The sequence below is a fragment of the Topomyia yanbarensis genome, chromosome 3 (genome assembly GCF_030247195.1).
Source record: "Topomyia yanbarensis strain Yona2022 chromosome 3, ASM3024719v1, whole genome shotgun sequence".
Lineage (NCBI taxonomy): Eukaryota > Metazoa > Arthropoda > Insecta > Diptera > Culicidae > Topomyia > Topomyia yanbarensis.
The window spans coordinates 272937698-272958052 of record NC_080672.1 but is presented as its reverse complement, the minus strand read 5'-3'; the positions used below and the strand labels follow the sequence as shown (position 1 = coordinate 272958052).

The 20355-nt window shown below is 39.5% G+C and overlaps 1 protein-coding gene across 2 annotated transcripts in view; it reads left to right on the top strand.

Moving 5' to 3' along the window:
- The window catches only part of LOC131689903 (uncharacterized), a 64333-nt gene that overhangs the window by 38976 nt on the left and 5002 nt on the right, over positions 1-20355 (top strand). For both annotated transcript variants that reach the window (XM_058975289.1, XM_058975288.1), the window contains exons 3-7: positions 522-824; positions 11465-11714; positions 18671-18798; positions 19013-19069; positions 19216-19322. In XM_058975289.1, coding sequence (XP_058831272.1) covers positions 534-824; positions 11465-11714; positions 18671-18798; positions 19013-19069; positions 19216-19322 — 833 coding nt within the window. In that variant the 5' untranslated portion in view covers positions 522-533. The remainder of the gene's footprint in view (positions 1-521; positions 825-11464; positions 11715-18670; positions 18799-19012; positions 19070-19215; positions 19323-20355) is intronic.

Sequence of the window (20355 nt, the reverse complement as noted above, 5' to 3'; positions counted from 1 at the left end):
TGGTTTGGCGGAATTTTGTAAATGAAGCTTTGACGTTCCGTCAGTGTTGTACTCTTAGTTGTCGGCCTATAGGACTATGAAGGTGGTGTCACGAAATTTGCTCACGCACTTCAGATGTTAAGCAGCTTTTCCCTAGAGCAAGAAAAACACGTCAAAATAAAAAAAAACTTATTTTATCATAAACTAGTTTTATACCAAATCGAACAGTTTTGCAATAACAAATCTTTATTTAAACTTTACCCATCGAATATGATAACGATATTTCCCCCGGTTATATACCAACTAAAAATGTTAATGGTTCAAAAAATTTCGTGTAAACTTATGTTCTCTCAATCATACCCTAAATTTGTAGACATAAAAGCAAGCATTTATTATGGTGTGTATTCAGCGAACCGCAAACACGCGGGCAGAGCTACAACTATTTCCATGTCACTTGAAATAAGAAACGAGACAGAAAACTTTCTCCATTCCACCAAGTATTGATTAAATATCCTTTTATTTCCTTTGTATTTTCCCCACAGATTGGAAGTTAAATGGCGCCGCAAAATTCTACACTAATTCACGGAAACGCTGCGGGTACCTCAGCCGATTCCGCCGACGAGGAGTTGAGCAGTTACAGTCCGATTCTTCCTACCAGAACAAGCCACCGACGACGTGCGTCTCCAGGGCCCATTTGTGTTACCGCTCCACCACCCCCACCACCGAACGGAGGAAAATCGATCGGTCCCCGGAACGGCTGCACCAAACCGGATGCACAAACCTCCTACCGAAGGAAAGGTGGCATCCGCGAAGGAACTGAAAAGGGTGCGGTGAAACGTGAATCGGTATGTAATAAATCCTTCTCTGCCCAAGTCTAACCTGCATATACCGCTCTGGTAGCGTAACTTCGGTGCTGTTTATCAGTAGTCCACATGAAAGCCTCAAGTTTCCGATTACTAAATTATCCAAAGTTTTTAAAAATTTTAAAAATAAATCCTATAGGCCGAGGGAAAAAAACTTTCCACAAGAAGACTGGTTTTTATGTGCAACCCAAAAGTTATCAAACGGGGCACCCCTTATTGAAACCAAGGAAAACAAACTCCCGTTGCTAGCGGATGAATACCATCCCCCGGGTCTCTGTTTGATCGATGCGAGCTCGAATCAAGCTGATATATATATAAAACAAAAATCACCTCACGAATAGCATAAACCTATGTATCTTTCACCCTTTGCCTATTGAACTTATTGAGCTGTCTGACGATACCGTGTTGTTTTCCTTCACCTTTTCGACGTAACCGTCAGGCCGCCTAGATGATTTTCATGTATTTTCCCTACCCGCACCGTTAAATCAGAGACTCCATATTGACAAATTAAACACCCTATAAAGCACTATAAATATGCCATTGTCACTTTCGTTTCTTGCTGAGGAGGTCGTGCCATGAGTTAACCTGGTGACCGTCCACAAACAATTCCCCACCCTCACAACCGGTGGAGAAATTTCACTTTTAATCGTTCCCAAAACCTCGCGATTGATAATGAAATTTCATATCCCATCCTACATCGCATCGGGGAACGCTGAATAGACTATTGATTGTGGTAAAATACATGCGATGTTTCCACAGATTTAGCTTTAGCTGGCTCGGATCGGTTCGGTAATTAGTGAAAAGAGAGCGTTCTGCATGGCACAACTCTTCGTCCACCCCATCAGATGCCACTGTCCGGCGTGATGGAACCAGGGCGAACCGCATTAAACTTTTACGACTTTTACGGATTTATTGCTTGGTTCCGCGACTCACACGAAGCTTTCGCCATAATAAATCAGCAGATACGCAGGTGCCAGCTTTCTTATTTAGCTTTCCCGGTGATCTGGAAAATGAATGCAATGTTTAGAGCCATGAATTTGCTCACCGCTCGTGGTTTCTGGAACATAGATATGATAAACTATTTTACTAAAAATTGAAATTAAAGAACTAGTAACAGACAGCGTCTATAATACGGGAATTGACACTCTGAATATGGTGCCACACATGAACACTTATTTTTTTCTGCCAAATCTCAGTTTTTCGCATCTTTTGCCGAAATCTCAACAGCTGAGATCCTAGTAAAAGTACATTTCATAGCTGATACTCTGAAAATCTTTCACCGAAAATTAGCAAACAAATCTCATTTTTTATATATTCCTTGTTTGGACGTTTGGACAAAAGTTCCTTTCTTAAGGATTTTTATGAACGTGTCCACTGGAAAACAGACAGAGAAAGTATGACCGGAACGGTGAGAATGAAGAAACGGTGAAAATTCATCTTTATTGGAAACACTTAGAAAAGATATGTCCTCAAGCAGGAATCGAACCTGCGATCTCCCAGTCTCTAGTTGGGTGCGTTAACCATTCCGCCATTGATGAACTGTGATGATTTTCACCGTTTCTTCATTCCCACCGTTCCGGACATTGTTTCTCTTTCTGTTTTCCAGTGAACACGTTCATAAAAATCCTTAAACAAATCTCACTTTACTGAGATATCAGTTTCTAAATTTGCTGACTACATGGCTGTAGGGCAATTGCCGAGCAAAATTGAGTATGTACAGGGTGGCTACAAAACACGGTCCCCTACAGATCAATTCATCAAAAAAAAATCTGAAAATTAATTTACTTTAAACTTATTCCAAATGGGAGCCTTTCGACTTAATTATTTGCAATAGGACACTGAAATAGCTGACTCATAACCGAATCCGATTTTTGCGTCCTATATCTGGGGCGGGTCCAGAAAAAAAATCGGGAGGGTCTGAAATTTCGATTTTGAAATGAACATTATACAATTCGTAATACGTAATAACCTTATTAAATGAATATAAGTTTTGTTGGTCAAATTTGGTTTGCAATGATTTTGAATTTGAAACTAATCTAAACTGCCCATAAAAGCATAAGAGTCCCCTATGGATGTCCCCTATGGATGGTCGAAATCGAGTTATCTGTTGGATTGTTCTGTATCACAACACAATGCACAAATAAGACTACCAGGTTTGTTTAGAAAATATCGAAAAATACCAAAATATGGATGTCCCATCCATAACGCTTAATGAAAATGTAAATCTTGAACAGTGCTTTTCTCGGCTTGCTGTTTTTTCATATGGGACTCTTATGTTTTTATGGGTAGTAAACTTGAAACTAATTTAAAATTTCTCTGCAAGTAAAAAAGTTTCGGAGGGGGTCCGACATTACATCTTTCCAGTCTCTTTTTTTTCGTCGTATCAGAAAGAAGCTGGTTGTGTTGTCAGAATTTGTATGGATATAGACCACGATCTCTTTGCCACAGTTTAAATTGTCTTGCGTGATGCATTGTAGTCGTTAGCCATTTGGTTCATCGATCTGGCCAGATTGCGACATATTTTGTGGCCCACAACCCACCAAACAAATTTTCGATTCACACCGGGTAAACTCATCGTGTCTCCAACAGACTTCTGTTTCCTTAATAGTTCCACAACTGCATAGCGCACAGTGGGAAAACAGTATCGTTACTCAATAGCTTGATAGTAGGCTAAGTGTTGTAATCGAAAATGCATAATCCTTATATAAAAATGTCTGAGAAATCCATTGCAGGCATTTGAAATGACCGTAAAATACACTATCATGCTCGTTATGCCCTAATTCTCCTTTTTGTTAGTGTCTATTTTTATTACTGACTATAAAACGTGGAACGAGTCCTAGGGATTTCAGATAGTCCGCATGAAATGTGTAAACCCGTTTTACCCGGTATTCTTCCTATAATTCGAGATTGACGTTAAACCAGGTTTTAAATTTAGGCAAGAAGTCGAATACGGCTCATCGAAAGTAATTATTTTTATGTAAAAAAGTCCGGGACATCAATTGAAAACAGTTATTTTGGCAGTTGGCCAATGATGTTGGCCTAAATACTAATCTTATTTCTAATAATCAAGTCGCACATAAAAACAATTATCATACAATAATTACAAACAAAGAATAAAAAGGTCAAGTGTTGTTAACGAAATGATTAAGCAATCTGGAGAAACGTATATGCAGAGTATGTCGAGAAACGTTGAAATCAAATGCTGAAGCCACCTGATTGAAAATTGTTTGCAGACCAGTGATGGCTCCATACATACTATAATTTGTGCGTCGGAATGGCAACCGGAACATATTGTTGTTACGTAGTGCTCGAAGTGCGACGTTTATGTTGATTTGTTCCAAAATAGCTGGGGCATCTATACGGCCTTGCAGAGTGTCAGCGATGAACAAAGCTCTTGCGGTATTCCTTCGAACATGTAGGTGCTCTAGTTGAATCAGCTGACATCGGTTTTCATAGCTAGGTAGTCGGACAGGATCTCTCCACGGCAATCTACGGAGCGCGAAACGTAAAAAGCGTCGCTGCACACTTTCAATTCTTTCAACGCCATTATTATAGTTCGGGCTCCACACTTCAGGGCAATATTCTAGAATTGATCGGGATAAAGAGCAGTACCGCGATTTGAGACAATAAACATCCGTAAAGTTTTTGTCTATCCTGAATATGCATCCCAGAGCTCGAGACGCTTCACCAACTGCATAGGATACGTGTTGTTTAAACGTAAGTTGAGAATCCAGAATCACTCCCAGATCCTTCACGTGACTGACATGTTCGATTTCTGTCTCTAGTAGACGGTAATTAAAATAAATCGAATCCTTCTTCCGTGAAAAAGATATTACCGAGCACTTCTTCGGGTTTACATACATGCGGTTCGTATTGCACCAATCAGCAAGGACTTGAAGCTGCTGTTGGAGAACTCTGCAATCTTCAATTGAACGAATTAGGCGCAAAATCTTGAGGTCATCTGCGAAGGATAATCGTGGAGTCTTCAAAATTAGATGTACATCATTGAAGTATATCAGAAACATCAACGGTCCCAAGTGGCTTCCTTGAGGTATTCCAGATGTAGAAGAGAATGTAGGGGCCTGGCATTCTCCTATGACAACCGCTATCTCTCGGTCAGTGAGGTAGGATCGAAACTATTGCAAAATACTACCATTAATTCCAAATCTCTCCATTTTTGCTATTGCGATATCGTGGTTTATCTTGTCAAAAGCGGCAGATAAGTCGGTGTAAACAATGTCGGTTTGAGCGCGACTTTCTGTTATGAAGGATGTTAAACATAATAGGTTAGACGCAGTTGACCGTCCAGACGTGAAGCCGTGTTTATCGTCACTTAGGTACTGCTTACAGTGAGCCTGAAGAGGTTCCATAATCACAAGCTCGAACAACTTCGAGACAGCACTCAATGAAGTTATTCCACGGTAGTTATTGACGTCTTGCTTATTTCCCTTTTTATGTACTGGGAACATGTTCGCTGATTTCCAGCAAGATGGAAAAATACCTCTGTCAATAGATGTTCGAAAGATGTGAAGAAGCGGATTAATCAAAACTTCAATGTGCCTTATCAGAAAAGCGGAGGGGAACCCGTCGGGTCCCGGATTGAAGGATGATTTAAGTCGAGAGGAAGCTCTGGTAATCATCGTTGCGTTGACATCGATAGCACTCAGAGTTTGATCCACAAGTGGAGCTCTGCCAGCAGCGAGTTTGATTTGCTCAATAGTTAATTCCTCATCGGTGAACACGTTCGCGAATTTTTCCGAAAAAAAGTGCACATATATCTCGTGATGTGGAAGCTGTGTTGCCATTGAAAGTCATAGACGACGGCAGTCCAGATTCCTTGCGCTGCTCGTTCACATATTTCCAGAAACGTTTAGGATGCGACTTGAGATTACGCTGAATATTTTGCTGAAGAAACAGTTTTGACTGGCTCGTTTGTACGCATGGTTGAGACTGACGTAATAGTCTCTGAGTGATATTGTACGATACTTGGTAAACCTCCGCAGGGCAGCTCTCTTAATAGACTTCAACCGTCACAATGTACTCGTTTGCCGTACCTACCTGTCAATAACGTACGTCAGAATGTTGGAAAAAGTTTGAACTGCGGATTCGACATCTTCGAGGTCCAAAATATTTTCCCAATCGATGGTGGAAAAAGGTCTGCGATACTGCGAAGGTCGGCTTTACGGAAATCGTAGTTAGAAGGACCGGACGAAACTTGTGTATCCGTTTGATCCCAATTCTTCTCTTAACTTAAGTGTGAAGTTAAATCTGGCTCTTCGTTGCAGAAAGAGGCTGAATGCGACTGATCAAATGTCTTATATAAAAAGGCACGGGTCATCGGTTGAAGAAAAATAAAACGACAGTAAGAAATATGTGTACACCAATTTTCAGAACCCAAGTTTGAAGTTAATTCTAACTCCACATTGAAGAACAACGCTGAGCGCGGCATATCAAAAGTAATATTTCTTATTAATGATAACCCGAGAAATTGATTACAAATAGTTAGAAACCTGCAGGGGGTGGGCGTAGCGTAGTTGGTAAATCGATTGCCTTGTACGCAGCGCACCTGGGTTCGAATCCCGACCCCGCACATAGGGTTAGAAATTTTTCATAAGAGATTTTCTAACCCGAAGGGGCGAATGACCTTAAGGTTAAAACCTCTATAATCGAAATAAAAAAAAAGTTAGAAACCTGCAAACCCGTTTTACCCCACTTTCTCAAATATATCGTGTTTTCAGTTAACCCTTAAATGCGCAATGTTGTTTTAAAACAACATTGCGAAAACCATCTCAAAATTATCATAGTAACGTATTAAAACTGTTAGACAATTTTCAGAAAATTTGAAAAAAATTGCTTTGCGCCTTTAAGGGTTAAACCTGACTATATTTCAAAAACAGGCTGAAGGGGATTTTTTTGTCCATACGAATTACTACTTTTCATCCACTGCATTCAGCCCCTTTCCGAGAAATATAGCCAGGATTAACTTCGCACTTCAGCTATGAGAGGAACTTAGGATAAAACGGGTTCACATGTTTCGTGCGGACATTCTAGCTACCTTCAATTTATACTCTGGGCTATTTAACATTAAAAATTATTTTTTATCTGCCGCTTTCATCCTCTTTCTGAAATGTGGGCTGAGTATAATTCCACACTTGTACATATAAGCGAAAGAATTTGGATAAAACAGGTAAACACGTGACCGCACGAAATCTGTTCAATCGATTCCCTGATCTGTTTTACATAAGAAAAACTACTTCGGTGAGCCACCTTCAGCCTCTTTCTGATGAGTAAGGTATAACTTCACAGATACATTGTGTGAAGAATCGAGGTGTTTCGTGCGATCATTCTAACTACCTTCGATCGCTTTTCCGGAATTTTTTACATGAGAATTACTACTTTTCATCAGCCGCATTCAGCGTCTTTCTGAGAAGTACAGCTAGGTTTAACTCCACTGTTGAGCTATGAGAGGAATTTGGGGTAAAACGGGTACACATGTTTCGTCCGGTCATTCTAACTGTATTCAATGGATTCCCTGAAGCATTTAACATAAAATAATATTTTTGATAGGCCACTTTCAGCTCTTTCTGAAATTTTGATTTTGGTATATGTTCACACTTGTATTAGGGTAATTTGGGGAGAGATGTCGCACATTTCTTAAAATCACTCCTGCGTCAAAGTATACCATACAATAATTGATAAAATCATTTTCCTCAATTACGACAGTTACAAGTATCTAAAATACACTAAAATTGTTCTTGTCTTAAAAAAAATCATCAAATTTCCACGCACATTTAAAAAAAAGTTCATTGCGGGAGAGTTGCAGCATGTGCGGGTGAGGGGCGTCTCATTATCGCAAACTAAAAAATGACGAACAAAAGTATTTTTAGCTCTTATTTATGTTTTTGTGTTCTGATTAAGTGTCATCAGCTAAGTTTCATGAAGATTGATAACGATCATAAATCGCTAGCACATTCACTTTTCCATTTCATGAAACACCTTATTAAAAACCTATATCTGACGCAAATGTTAATTTAATAGCATTCTGCCGTGAAAAAAATACATTTTAGCTACGCATCCTCCGTCATCGTGTGCGGCATCTCACCCTACAGCTATACAAACGGATAACTATCTACAATCGATCCCCCCAATTTTTCTACTAAGGAATTACTACTTTTCATCAGCTTCATTCAACCACTTTCCGAGAACCACAGCCAGGTTTAAATTCCCACTTGAGATATGGAAATAGTTGGGGTAAAACGGATACACATATTTCGCGCGGTCATTATAACCATCTTCAATCGCTTCCCCAGAATTTTCGCAAAATATCGGCAACAATTTTTGAAAAACTGACAACGATAAAAATACAGTGTAAATAATACACCCTAAACTACTTCTACCCAAATTTTGAAGAGAAAATACCCAATGAGTTATTTTTACAGCGTTTTTCCCATGAAGGAATTTGATATGGCACAACCTTTTAATAGCGTTTTTCTCGAATCTTGGCGAACACGATAACTCAAAACTATACATCGAATTGACTTAATTTTTTATAAGTATACACAATATGCATAGTAGGGTGTCCCAAAATGACATCATCTTAAAAAAGTCATCGGGCTCACTTCTTAAATGAAAGGTTAAGGTATCAGGACCACTTTCTTCTTCGGAGTGAATTTGCTAAAACGCTCCCTACTGGTGGCAAATTTTGATTATTCGAAAAATGGGCTGATTTTGGGTAAAATTTCAAATTCATGCTTGTTGAAGTGCTTCTGAACTGTCTTAGATTTTTTTTAGCATTTTTTTATTTTTCTGGAGATCAAAATGGAAAAGTTTGGTTAGTTTGTTTGAACAAATTTTGAAGTACAAGAGCGGCTGAGCCATTAAAACTAAAAAGAGTAATTTTTGGTGTTTTTCATTATTTTTTCTTCAAAACTGGGTATCTACAAATTTTTAAAAGTATAGGGAACACTTCAAACAGTTGAGCCGAATAAAGGGGCGTGATTTTGTTGAAGAAAATGTATAGCCGCGGTAAAAGGGGTATGAGTTATATAAGTTTTTGTTATATTACCTTCGACATTTTTAGCAATTCATCAAAAATAATAATGTTCCAAAAAATAAAACAATTCAAATGTGCTTGGACCACATATCGTTTTCTGGAAAATAGAAGGAAAATGATTTAAAACGGCGTTTTCTGTTTGTCTTTAGTTCGTCAGGATCGGGTTTGATGATGAATTCGATGATTCTTGTACCATCAATTATAAAAATAACGATAACTTTACTAATGATGCCAAGTCTCTAATTATTTTTAGAAAAGTTAATTTTTCATAATTACTTCTTGGAGGTTTATTCACCAAAATTATTGTACTAGAAGATGCGTTGTGTTCTGTCGTAAAACTTTTTCGAAAACACAAACCCTTCAAAATTGACTATTTCGGAAATGTGTGATCTAAAACGTAAGGATCAATTTTTCAACATTCACCCCACCCTTCTACATTTTTCTTCACTCTAAGGTACCTAACATGGGAATGAGACTTTATATACAAAATCTGAATGAGTTAATCAATTCGGCATACAAATATACGCCATAACTTGCCACTAACTCGACATATTTGTTTAATTTTCATGATTTTCAACCCCATTAGGGTGTTATTAATATACTAAATAATTTTAAAAAAAAGTCGTTAAAAGCTCATAAAAACCGATTCTAATGTACTAGAGACAAGAACCCGCTATTTTTCATCATTTTCCTCCTATTTTACGAAAAACCAAATGCGGACTAAGCACACGGAAATTGTTTTACTTTGTAGAACAGTGTTATTTTTTATGAATAGCATACAATGTCAAAAGGTTATCAAACGAAAACTTATATAACTCATACCCCTTTTACCGTGGCTATACACTTTCTTCAACAAAATTACGCCCCTTTATTAGGCTCAACTATTTGAAGTGTTCTCTATACTTTTAAAAATTTGTAGATACCCAGTTTTGAAGAAAAACTAATGAAAAACACCGAAAATTACACTTTTTACTAAGTTTTAAAGGCTCTGTAGCTCTTATAATCCACAATTTGTACTAACTAACTAACCAAACTTCTCCATTTTGATCTCCAGAAAAATAAGAAAAGGTGAAAAAAATCTAAGACAGTTCAGAAGTACTTCAACAAGCATGAATTTGAAATTTTACCCAAAATCGGCCCATTTTTCTAAAAATCAAAATTCGCCACCAATAGGGAGCGTTTTAGCAAATTCATTCCGAAGAAGAAAATGGTCCTGATACCCTAACCTTTCATTTAAGAAGTGAGCCCGATGACTTTTTTAACATGATATCATTTTGGGACACCCTAATGTATAGCCTGTCGACAAACCACAGTGAACTGAATGAAACATCCTGTGTCAGACAATTTTATCAAAAGTTATCGTAATCGCCGCAGCGCTTCTCGACGTGAAAATGGTGTGGCTCTGCGTAACTGAAAACATTTTTTTCGTACACAATGAATGTATAAATAAATCTTAACATTACACAAAAGATCCATTGTTGCCTTGAAGGCAAATCATAAAACAAAATAACTTTCGGTTTAATGCACTTTACACCAGACACCCCCTTAAATTTTACCACTTACTTTTCCGCTAGCTCAGACAACGTCCTTAGAGAACTAAAATAATGAGTCACCTAAACATTGCTGTTCTCTAATAGTATATAAATTTGGCCTCTTCAATGCAACGCAGACATACGGTAAATGACCAAGATTCTTCGACATCTCGATAGCTACGTCCCATTGTCAAAAAATATTAACAATGATCCACCAACTCGCACATAATGTCAACAATGTACTCGTCCCCGCTGCTGCGGCTACATTGCAATTCGAATTACGGCGTTCATTTTTCGTTTTACTATACCACAGGCAGCCAGCACAATCTCCACTTATCGAATCAATTCGCGGTACCACACCTCTCGGAGCTAATTAAATATGTTGAAAAACAATTTAGCGCGCCAAGCACGTGCATTCTTCATCATCGGACGCCGGTCAGCAGATTCGAATTTTCCCAGCACTGCACCACCTCGACCACCCACCGGTACTCGATTTATACCGGTTACTTCCACGGCGGGTGATTTATTATTACAGCAACCGAAAACCTTCAAACTATTCGGTGGAAGAAAATATGCATCAAGTTAGATTACGTGTTTGATCTCAAGTGCACTCAGCCGGCTCAACTCCTCTCGTTGTACATCTTATGACGCTCGTTTTGTGGACAATATTCGGACAAAACCGATACGATTTATGACGATGCACGATAATGCAACAAAGAAGGGTGGCTAGCTAGGTTTATGGATGCTTGATTTCCAAGAGGTCCATTTTTTTGCTCTCTGATGTTAATTGAGAAAATATAAATATTAGATAAATGCAGCTTACTCTTTTTGGGGAGAGCTACGCAGTGACTGTTGATGAGTGTCGTAACTGTAACAATCACTTTTTCAGTTATTGCTGCTTGAACAATGGTTATTTCATCTGTGGTCAGCGAATTGCGCTATGAGTACGGTGTTGCATCGGTTGGCAGCCTGTTTTATATGCCAGCACAGTGACTTTCTATTCATCTGTTACATATTTTCCTGCTGTTTATTTCCAGCAAAATCCCATCACGTACTACAGAGACTCTGCCAACGATACGGAGAATGAAGAGCAAGAAAATGCAACTGCAACGGGACAAGGAAGTGCCAACAGCAACGACGAGGAGGAGGACGATATCGAAATTCCTATCTGGATTCGGGGAGAACCGCGATTTGTGGCGGGAATCAATGACGGGACGACATGCTGCAACATCATTCAAGCTCTGATCGAAGATGAACTGCAGAATGGCAACTATGAGAAAAATACCGGTACGTATAGGGATGTTGGCATTATTGCTATTGCTGGGTTCCAATATTCAAGTAAAATCTACAAAAAACAAACAAGAGTAAAAAAAATGTCTCTATACGTATAAGGAACACAGTTCATAGATACATTTTAAACATTAGTTTAGTGATTAAGAACAAACATTCTTAGTACACTTTGCAGCTATAAACAATGGCTCGCCAGCCAGGAACTTGAAGAGCTACATGTCGAAACTGAGCTGAGGCTTGAAACAAAAAATATCGTTATTAATTACCTTAATCCGCATTAGTACAGTGTTGGCTTATTTTGGTATGCGGGGAGTGAAAAACCCACAACCGAACCACCCCCTAGCTTATTTTGGTATATCTGGTGGGTGAAGGCGTTGGGAATGAGAGAGGCGTAGATCTGTGAGAGGTGGGATGGGGTGGTGGTCTAAGGGGTATGCTGGGAGGGATCTGAACAGGGTTTGATGAGAAAGAGGGTGGGGATGGTTGGATGATATGAAGGGGAGACCCTCGTCGAACACCCCTAGCTACACCCATGTTAAAATCTATCAAACCTATTTTAGTCAGGAATCCTATACTTTTCTTCTGTTTATTTGTTCATTTGTTGTACCTACACCAACACACCCCTTGGCCCAAATGGCGGTTGCATAACTATTTACATTTCAGGATAGCAAATATTTTAGCTTTTGTCGAATTCCTTGTCAGGTCGAAGTCAAAAGCCGTCGGCACACTTTTGGAAATACGCTGAAGTCCGGTGACAGCGCTCTGGCGCCCATAGTTGATTCTCCTGAACGGTAATCGCAAAAGAGAGTTATTGCGAAGAGCTTGAAGATACAGGCGTTCGAGTATTGTACGGCAATCCACCCTGGCAGACAGTTAGTCTGAGATAAATAGGACTCGAGAGCAGTCCCTCCGGATACCTAGAGTGACAAGCTGTGTTAACTGACAACGGTTTTCGTAGCGCGGTAGCTGAAATCTCTTTTGCCAAGGAAGATATCGAAGTGCAAAGCGTATGAACCGGCGTTGGACGGCCTCGATTCTGTCAACGCCGTTCTGCTAGTATGGATTCCATACAACAGAACAATATTCTAGTGTTGAGCGAACCAACACGCAATAGAGTGCTTTTAACAGTATTCGTCCCTAAAGTTTTTCTCTGTTCGAAAGATGAACCCCAGCTGTTTTGATGCCTCATCTACGATGTATGAAGTATGTGGTTGAAACGTTAGTGCCCGAATCCACGATAACTCCAACATCCTTGACGTGAGAGTGTCTTGGAATGTTCGAAGCAAATAATTGATAGTTAAACTGAGTCAGATGGCGTTTCTGCGTGAACGTAACGATTGAGTATTTACTCGGGTTAAAAACCATTCTGTTTAGATCACCTCACGTACTAAAGCTCTTCAGTCCACTATGAGAAAAATACTGAATTTGTTCAGCTTCGCTATTGCGACATCATAGTTGATTTTGTCGAAGGCCGCAGATGTGAACGAGAGCAAGTTGGTCGATGTCGATCGTTTAGGCATAGCATCGTGTTGGTCGTCTGCAATGTAATGTTTACAGTAAAAGAAAATAGGGTCTAAAACAACCAGCTCGAATAGTTTTGATACGGTACTTAAACACGAGATTCCCCGATGATTATCAATATTCGATTTGTTTCCTTTTTATGAGCTGGAAACATGTGCGCTGCTTTCCAGCAGTAAAGGAATGTTCCAGTAGTGAGTGGTAGCGCAAAGACTCGCCGAAGTGGTTCAAGAAGCCCGCTGATGCACTTTTTGACAAAAATCGAGGAAACGCCATCTGGGCTCGGGGAACTAGATGCTTTCAGCTTCGAATTTGCTGCAAGAAAGGTTGCATTATCGACGCAAATTCGGTGGATGGTTCGTCATAGAGGAGTTAGATTGGCGGCGGCAGCAACTTGTTGTGATGGTAGGCTCGCGTCGGAAAAGAAAACGCTTAAAAATTTGTCGGAGAACAGTTGGCAAATTTCCTTAGTGTCGGTGCCTAAAACTCCATTAAATGACATACAAAATGGCAAACCGAATTCATTTCCCTGCTCGTGCACATATTTTTAGAACGACTTCGGCTTAGATTTCAGTTGACGCTCGATGTTTTGCTGGTATCTGAAGGGGAACTTACACGCACAATAAAAGTGTCATTACTAAGGGACCATTCATAAATTACGTAACGCTTTTAGGGGGGAGGGGTACGACAAGTTGTGACAAGTTGTGACATAGGGGGGAGGGGGTGTTAACTAGATCGTTACGTAACATGTTTTCATAGAAGAAAAAAAAATTTCTTGGAATTTGTTACGTAACAGGGGAGAGGGATGGAAAAATTTGTGACAATTTGTTACATAGGGGGAAGGGGAGTCAATTTTCGGCAATTTTTGCGTTACGTAATTTATGAATGGTCCCTAAGCAATGACATGAGTGGAATTGTATGGAATTCCTTACACGATCATTAAAAGGGACATTACTGTTCAGTAATGATATTACTAACACCCCGTGTAAGGAGCCCTTAAAAAAGTGCATCTACTTTGCTGTTGGTATTGGTGGCCTAGTTAAAAGTAGTGGTTCGTAATGCAAGTGCCTTATGTTTCGAAAACTTTTTAAATGCAGCTCATTTGGCAGTTTTGATTGATTGGTACTAATTGTTCGTTTTGTCACATGGCAGTCGAATAGGTAGTTAAGAATATTAGAAAACGTTATCGCTGCTTGGTTCGCGTCGTCATTGCTAAGATTTTCATCCCAGTTTATATCTAACAGCGTGCTAAAGATGCTGTCGTAGTCAGCATTTTCAAAATCGTAGACTATAGAGCTTGTGATGCCTTCAAAGTTCACTCCTAGATTATCAGCGAGTGCAAAAGGTAGTCGGCGGAGTTGACGCATATCCTGGACTAAACGATACAGTACAGGAGTACGGAACGTAGTTCCGAACACAAACAAAGCAGAGGTCAAATGTACGTTAATTCTCGTTGATGACATTATTGATCTGCCGAAGAGTTGCGCAGCTGTTGCCGTCCAGAATACAACTGGCATGGTTGATAGCACAGATTTTTCGATATTTAATCGCAGAAATCCATTACTTGCCTGACACTACGTCAAGCCTGGTGAAGTCGCCCAGTATAACAATATCATCAGACGGGGCGGCGATCGGGGTGATGAAAGAAAAGGAGGAAATATTTACATCGTTCAGGCTGAAACCACGAATTCTGTCAGGAGAAAAATACACGACACACAGAAACAGATTGCGATCGGCAGGTTTCACTGACATCCGCACTTGCTCGGACCCGCCCACCGGTCATCTTTGATCACTTCGGGTTTTATGCCATGGTGAACCACGAAACCCCCATCTGGACCCCCGGTCTTATGACTGGTCAGGGCGTTGCGGTCACAGCAGTAGACATCAAATGTTGAACCAAACACCTGACGAGACAGAGTGCAGTTGTCGAGCCACGTCTCGGTGAAGACGATAACGTCATAATAGCAGGTCGCGAGCAAATAGCTGGTTCGTTGATGAATTTAAACCACCAACATTCTGGTAGTAAACCTCGATGTTGTTAGAAAACGGATCAGGTTCAGCAGAGAGCGAAGCAATGTTGCCGGGGCATATGAGGTATCTCGAATCAACTGCGTTGCCCCTTAGACTATCGTCGTCGACGAAAAAAAATGGTTGACTTCTGGTAACAAGAGGCAAATTACTGGAAGCGAAGAGTACATAAGCGCTTTCACCCATCCCACATACATGACCAGGACGACTGATGATCGCTGGCTGCAATTGCGCGACTCTGGCGGCGGGATCGAGGGCTTCCATATTGCCAACTGCGGTGCGTCCCAGTATGCGTTGAACCCCAACAGCGTGATGTGGAGAGCAGGAACGCGATGGTAATGGCTTACGGCAAGAGTCAGACGATGAGCTAGTAGCGAGAATCGGCTCAACCTCTGTATCGTTACGAAGACTCCTTCTACACCCACACATACAGGACGAGGCCGACTGATAAACGCTGGTGACAAGGGATCGACTGTAGAGGGATAATCGAGAGCTTCCGTAGTACCCACTGGGTTACGTCCCAGTATGCGATCAGCATCGACACTTCTTCACAATGGCGGTGTAGCTTGGTATAGTGACGTTACCAATCGTTGCGGAGTGCTCTGCAGGGTAGTTGATGGGCCGGGTTGCATTAGTGGAGTACATGCTACTTCTGCAGGCGGAGAAAAATCAGTCAGCAGGCATCTAATGTTCTGGGTACGGCTATCCTTAAATTCCCTGAACAGTATGCCCTGCGGTCATGTGTGACCTGCATCACGGTACGTTGGGTCAACTCCAACTTTGAGGGATATGACGTTCAAAGTACTGACGTCTATATCTTTTTTAACAAGCGGAGTAACCTTTATCTCCTCGTTGCAATTTAATCCTTCTTTGGACATTTTTTGACGGTCTCCTTGCTAACACTGGGATGAAAGCGGGAAAGATGCAACCAGAGCATCGCCGTGGGAGGGGGAACCGTGATAATGTTGCTATTATCGACTAGCTTTCGACCGCCAACAAAAATATCGCTCAGACCACGGTCATCTTCGCAACGACGCTTCTGAGGTGGTCGAGAGGTACCGGAATTCGGCCGGACTGGAGTAGTTGTTGAACCTATCTAGCGAGGCGCCAAATTTGCTGGTTATTTTTGGATAACTCGATCTTTAGTTCAACACAGACATACTCCGTTTTCACAGCGATAGCAACAATAACACATCCAAGTGGAGAAACGGTACGAAAGCGAGCAAACTGCATCACTTGGCACATTTAGCGTAAGGGGAGGCTGATTCGAAAACCACCTTACTTATTTTGGTACGCGGGTGGCTAAAGGGAATGAGGGTGATCTGAGGGGAAGGAGTTAAGGGCCGGGGAGAGGAAGTAAGGAGAAGGGAGATGGTGGTGAAACTCCCAACCGCAGACTAGGTTGGTGAAAATTGGTTCAGTCAGCACCGAATTGACTAGTTCTAGAATATGCCCGGGTACACGAATTTTCGGAATTATCGGCAGTGGACAATATACTCAATGAATATTTTATCAGCCATCAGTGGTCTAGACCTGCAAACTGAAGTAATTTGATTTCCATTTCGATAGACTTGAACCTCTGAAGCATTACGATGTTCCGGCATACATGGGAAATTTCTAAAACCAAAGTCAAAGTAAATTCAATATCAGTCAAGGAGAGTATTTTTTTTAAACAACTATTTCATTTGGAATCAAGTTTGTCATAATCAGTCAATAAATTTCTGAGACATAGCCTTGACATCAACTTTGGAATATGGCAAGTTCCCCGTGAGTATTAAGAACCGTCATAGGTTACTAATGTGGTCAAAGCTACTTTGATTGCTCATTGAAGATCTAGAACCACTAATCCAAGTAATGGTGCATGTATTATTCCATGATTTGCGAACCATGGTGGTATCCGTTTATATGGAAATTTGCTGTGTTACCGCACTTTTCAACCCGTAACTCCGGAACCGGAAGCCCGATCGACTTAAAATTCAGTAGCCGCTTATGGGAGCGTTGTAACACTAAGTTTGTGCAAATCGGTTCAGCTATCTCTGAGAAACTCGTTAATTCCACAATGCAAACGCAGCCTTGGGTGGGGTTGTCATGAAAGAATGTCATTACCAAGGGGTGGTTGTAATCTTGTGACAAAATACTCCGATATAGGAGGGGGTTTCTCAAACAATGCTACGTCATTTATGCATGAAGTCTATACAGTATTTAAGCATTTCCTCTATATATTCGAAAATATTCCATCGATGGAAGTAAAATATCATGTGTCTGAATACTCCAACTCGTTTATGACAATGCACTATCGAATTTATTGTTCAACATAACACTCGAAGATGCAATACTGAGATCTGGATGTCTGTATACCTTACGGACGACGTCGAAATCACTGACGTCGATCGCAGAGCAGCGGGAGAGGCGTGTTTTTTGTCTTAAAAGTGGAACTACGATGATCAGACCAACTACAAACTCTAACGAGATTAATTACATGATAGCTTTTAGAGATCGGTCTTGATAGAGAGATGAAAATCGATGGAGTACGGTACGCGGTTGTTGATGAGTTCATATATATATATATATATATATATATATATATATATATATATATATATATATATATATATATATATATATATATATATATATATATATATATATATATATATATATATATATATATATATATATATATATATATATATATATATATATATATATATATATATATATATATATATATATATATATATATATATATATATATATATATATATATATATATATATATATATATATATATATATATATATATATATATATATATATATATATATATATATATATATATATATATTCACTAGTGACATGCGATAACTATGTTGAACTCGAAGTATGAAGACTTGTTCCAGCCACGAATCAGGATTTCTACGGCTGAGCATTTTCGTTTTAGCCATTGATTTTTTGTTATTATCCCCAACCAAACCGATGGTTTAACATTCCTTGCATCTAATCGAAAAAATATGTTGTTGCCTGAACCATACCCAAACTCGATTTGTTGATAACAATGCATCTACAATTCGATTATCTTGACACGTTTGGTAATACTCGAGAGTCGGCCAATATCAGAGGTGACATTTATTGAATTGAGTCCTGAAAAATAGATAGTTTTCGGTACCCAAGGATTTACCAATACACTAAAGCGATTTTGATAGACTATGCATCTGCACTACGTCGAGTTTTGTAGTGATTGCATTGTCTATCTGAACGAACAAGCATTACTCGCCAATCCAAACAGCGACTCAATTATGCGTCACTTATAAACGCTCACGAAATATGACTCATTAGAAGGAATTAATTATTTTTCTTTTTCTCATTCTTTTCCACCATCCACAATCCCGCTTCTCCGTACACGGTAGATGTCGCAGTGTCGCGTGATGTCAACGATTACGTGATAACGGAACGATGGCGTGAAGTAGAGCAAGTGCTGGCCGGCGACACACGAGTACTTTCCATCTGGAACGCATGGGGCGATGCCAAAAACGAGGTAGCTTGAACTTAAATAACTACTCTAGACTAACTAACAGTGCACCTTCATATTGTCGCCATCACAATCCATCCCCATTCCTCCACCCCAACCTCGCTCAGTTCGTTCTGGGCATGTCTAACTTTATATAACGATCAAATGAAACTCATAAATTTTTTTTTTACAAATAATGAAATGTCACCGTTCTATGTTCGTGTTTCCTCTTTATTTTCAGGTACAATTTCGCCTGAAAATCAATAAAACTAACCTGGAAAATGCCAAATCAAGCAAGGTTCGTATGCATTTAAACTTTTTATGTGTAGTATTTCCAAAAAGCAATCATTATTTTTTTTTTCTTTGGCCTTCTTCTGTTTCAAACAACTTTTCAATAGTCGATATACCTATATGTTTTCTTCAATTCGGTTTTTCCTTATCTAGGAACATAAATCAAAGAAGCAGAAGGAAAAAATTGGACTAATAAATCGCATGATGAGAAAAGTGCTCAAGCAGGGCGAGGCCATCCAAAACCACCTCTCAATGATAAGGTAAAACAAAACACCGGGTATTACATGGCGCCTAATAGCATCGTTTTACTGCTCATTACCAATTGAGCTATATGAAAGCTATATCCAATCAATCGATAATAATAAATATCCATCAGAATTGGAAGTTTATGGAATTTTCGTTTTTGACATTACACCACAGACTAACAGACATAAAACAATGAGGGAATTTCCTCAAAAAACATCGATCCAGCAATTTTCACACTTGCTCCACCTTTTATTCACGGTCCCAAACACTCATTTGCTGGTGGGTTACTCCTCAGGTTTGGGAATAATTTTTCACTAGTGGTCTATGCTTGCTCATATATCAGTGGCGCCATAATTGCAAATGTGCCCCAGGTCCCAACTACAAATATATTTAAAATGACCGTTTAAACGGGCGAAGCACTGTTTTCGAGTGTTATGTCTGTTGGTCTGTGATTACACTACTTCGGTATTGTCGTTGTTATACTCTTTCAAACTGCTTTTAAATAGCAATGATTTTTATCAACCACTTTGGTGAAAGCACCCCTATTTTTGAGGAGTTAATTCTAACATGAGGAGACTTCGTCGCTGTTGTGCTATCTTATGACAAGGGCCATTTAGCACATTACGATAAAAACGATTTTTGAAATTTGAGATTGAATATCTTGAAACTTATAAATGGTAAAAACAATTCAAAGAAGACAATTAATGCTTCAATCTATTCTGTATTAAACTTAAATATCACGAAGCTCGGTTGACTATGTTGCGAGTTTTCACTATAAATGTAAACAAAAGTCGCACTCACACGTGTCGTAGGCGTGTATTGATGGCAAAATTTGTATGGCGTGTCATAATTGTGCATGGAAAATTTTCCATAGAAAAAAAGCCTCAATTATTAACTTTTATTAATATCTTCGGCTTTATTCGGCCTAGAAACAATCGATGAGACGCATTTTGAAGGAAATTGAGCAAGCAATCTAGAAAAATAGTAATTTTTAATTACAGTGTTGCCAAACATGAAATATTGCCAATTTAAAAGTACAACTGCATA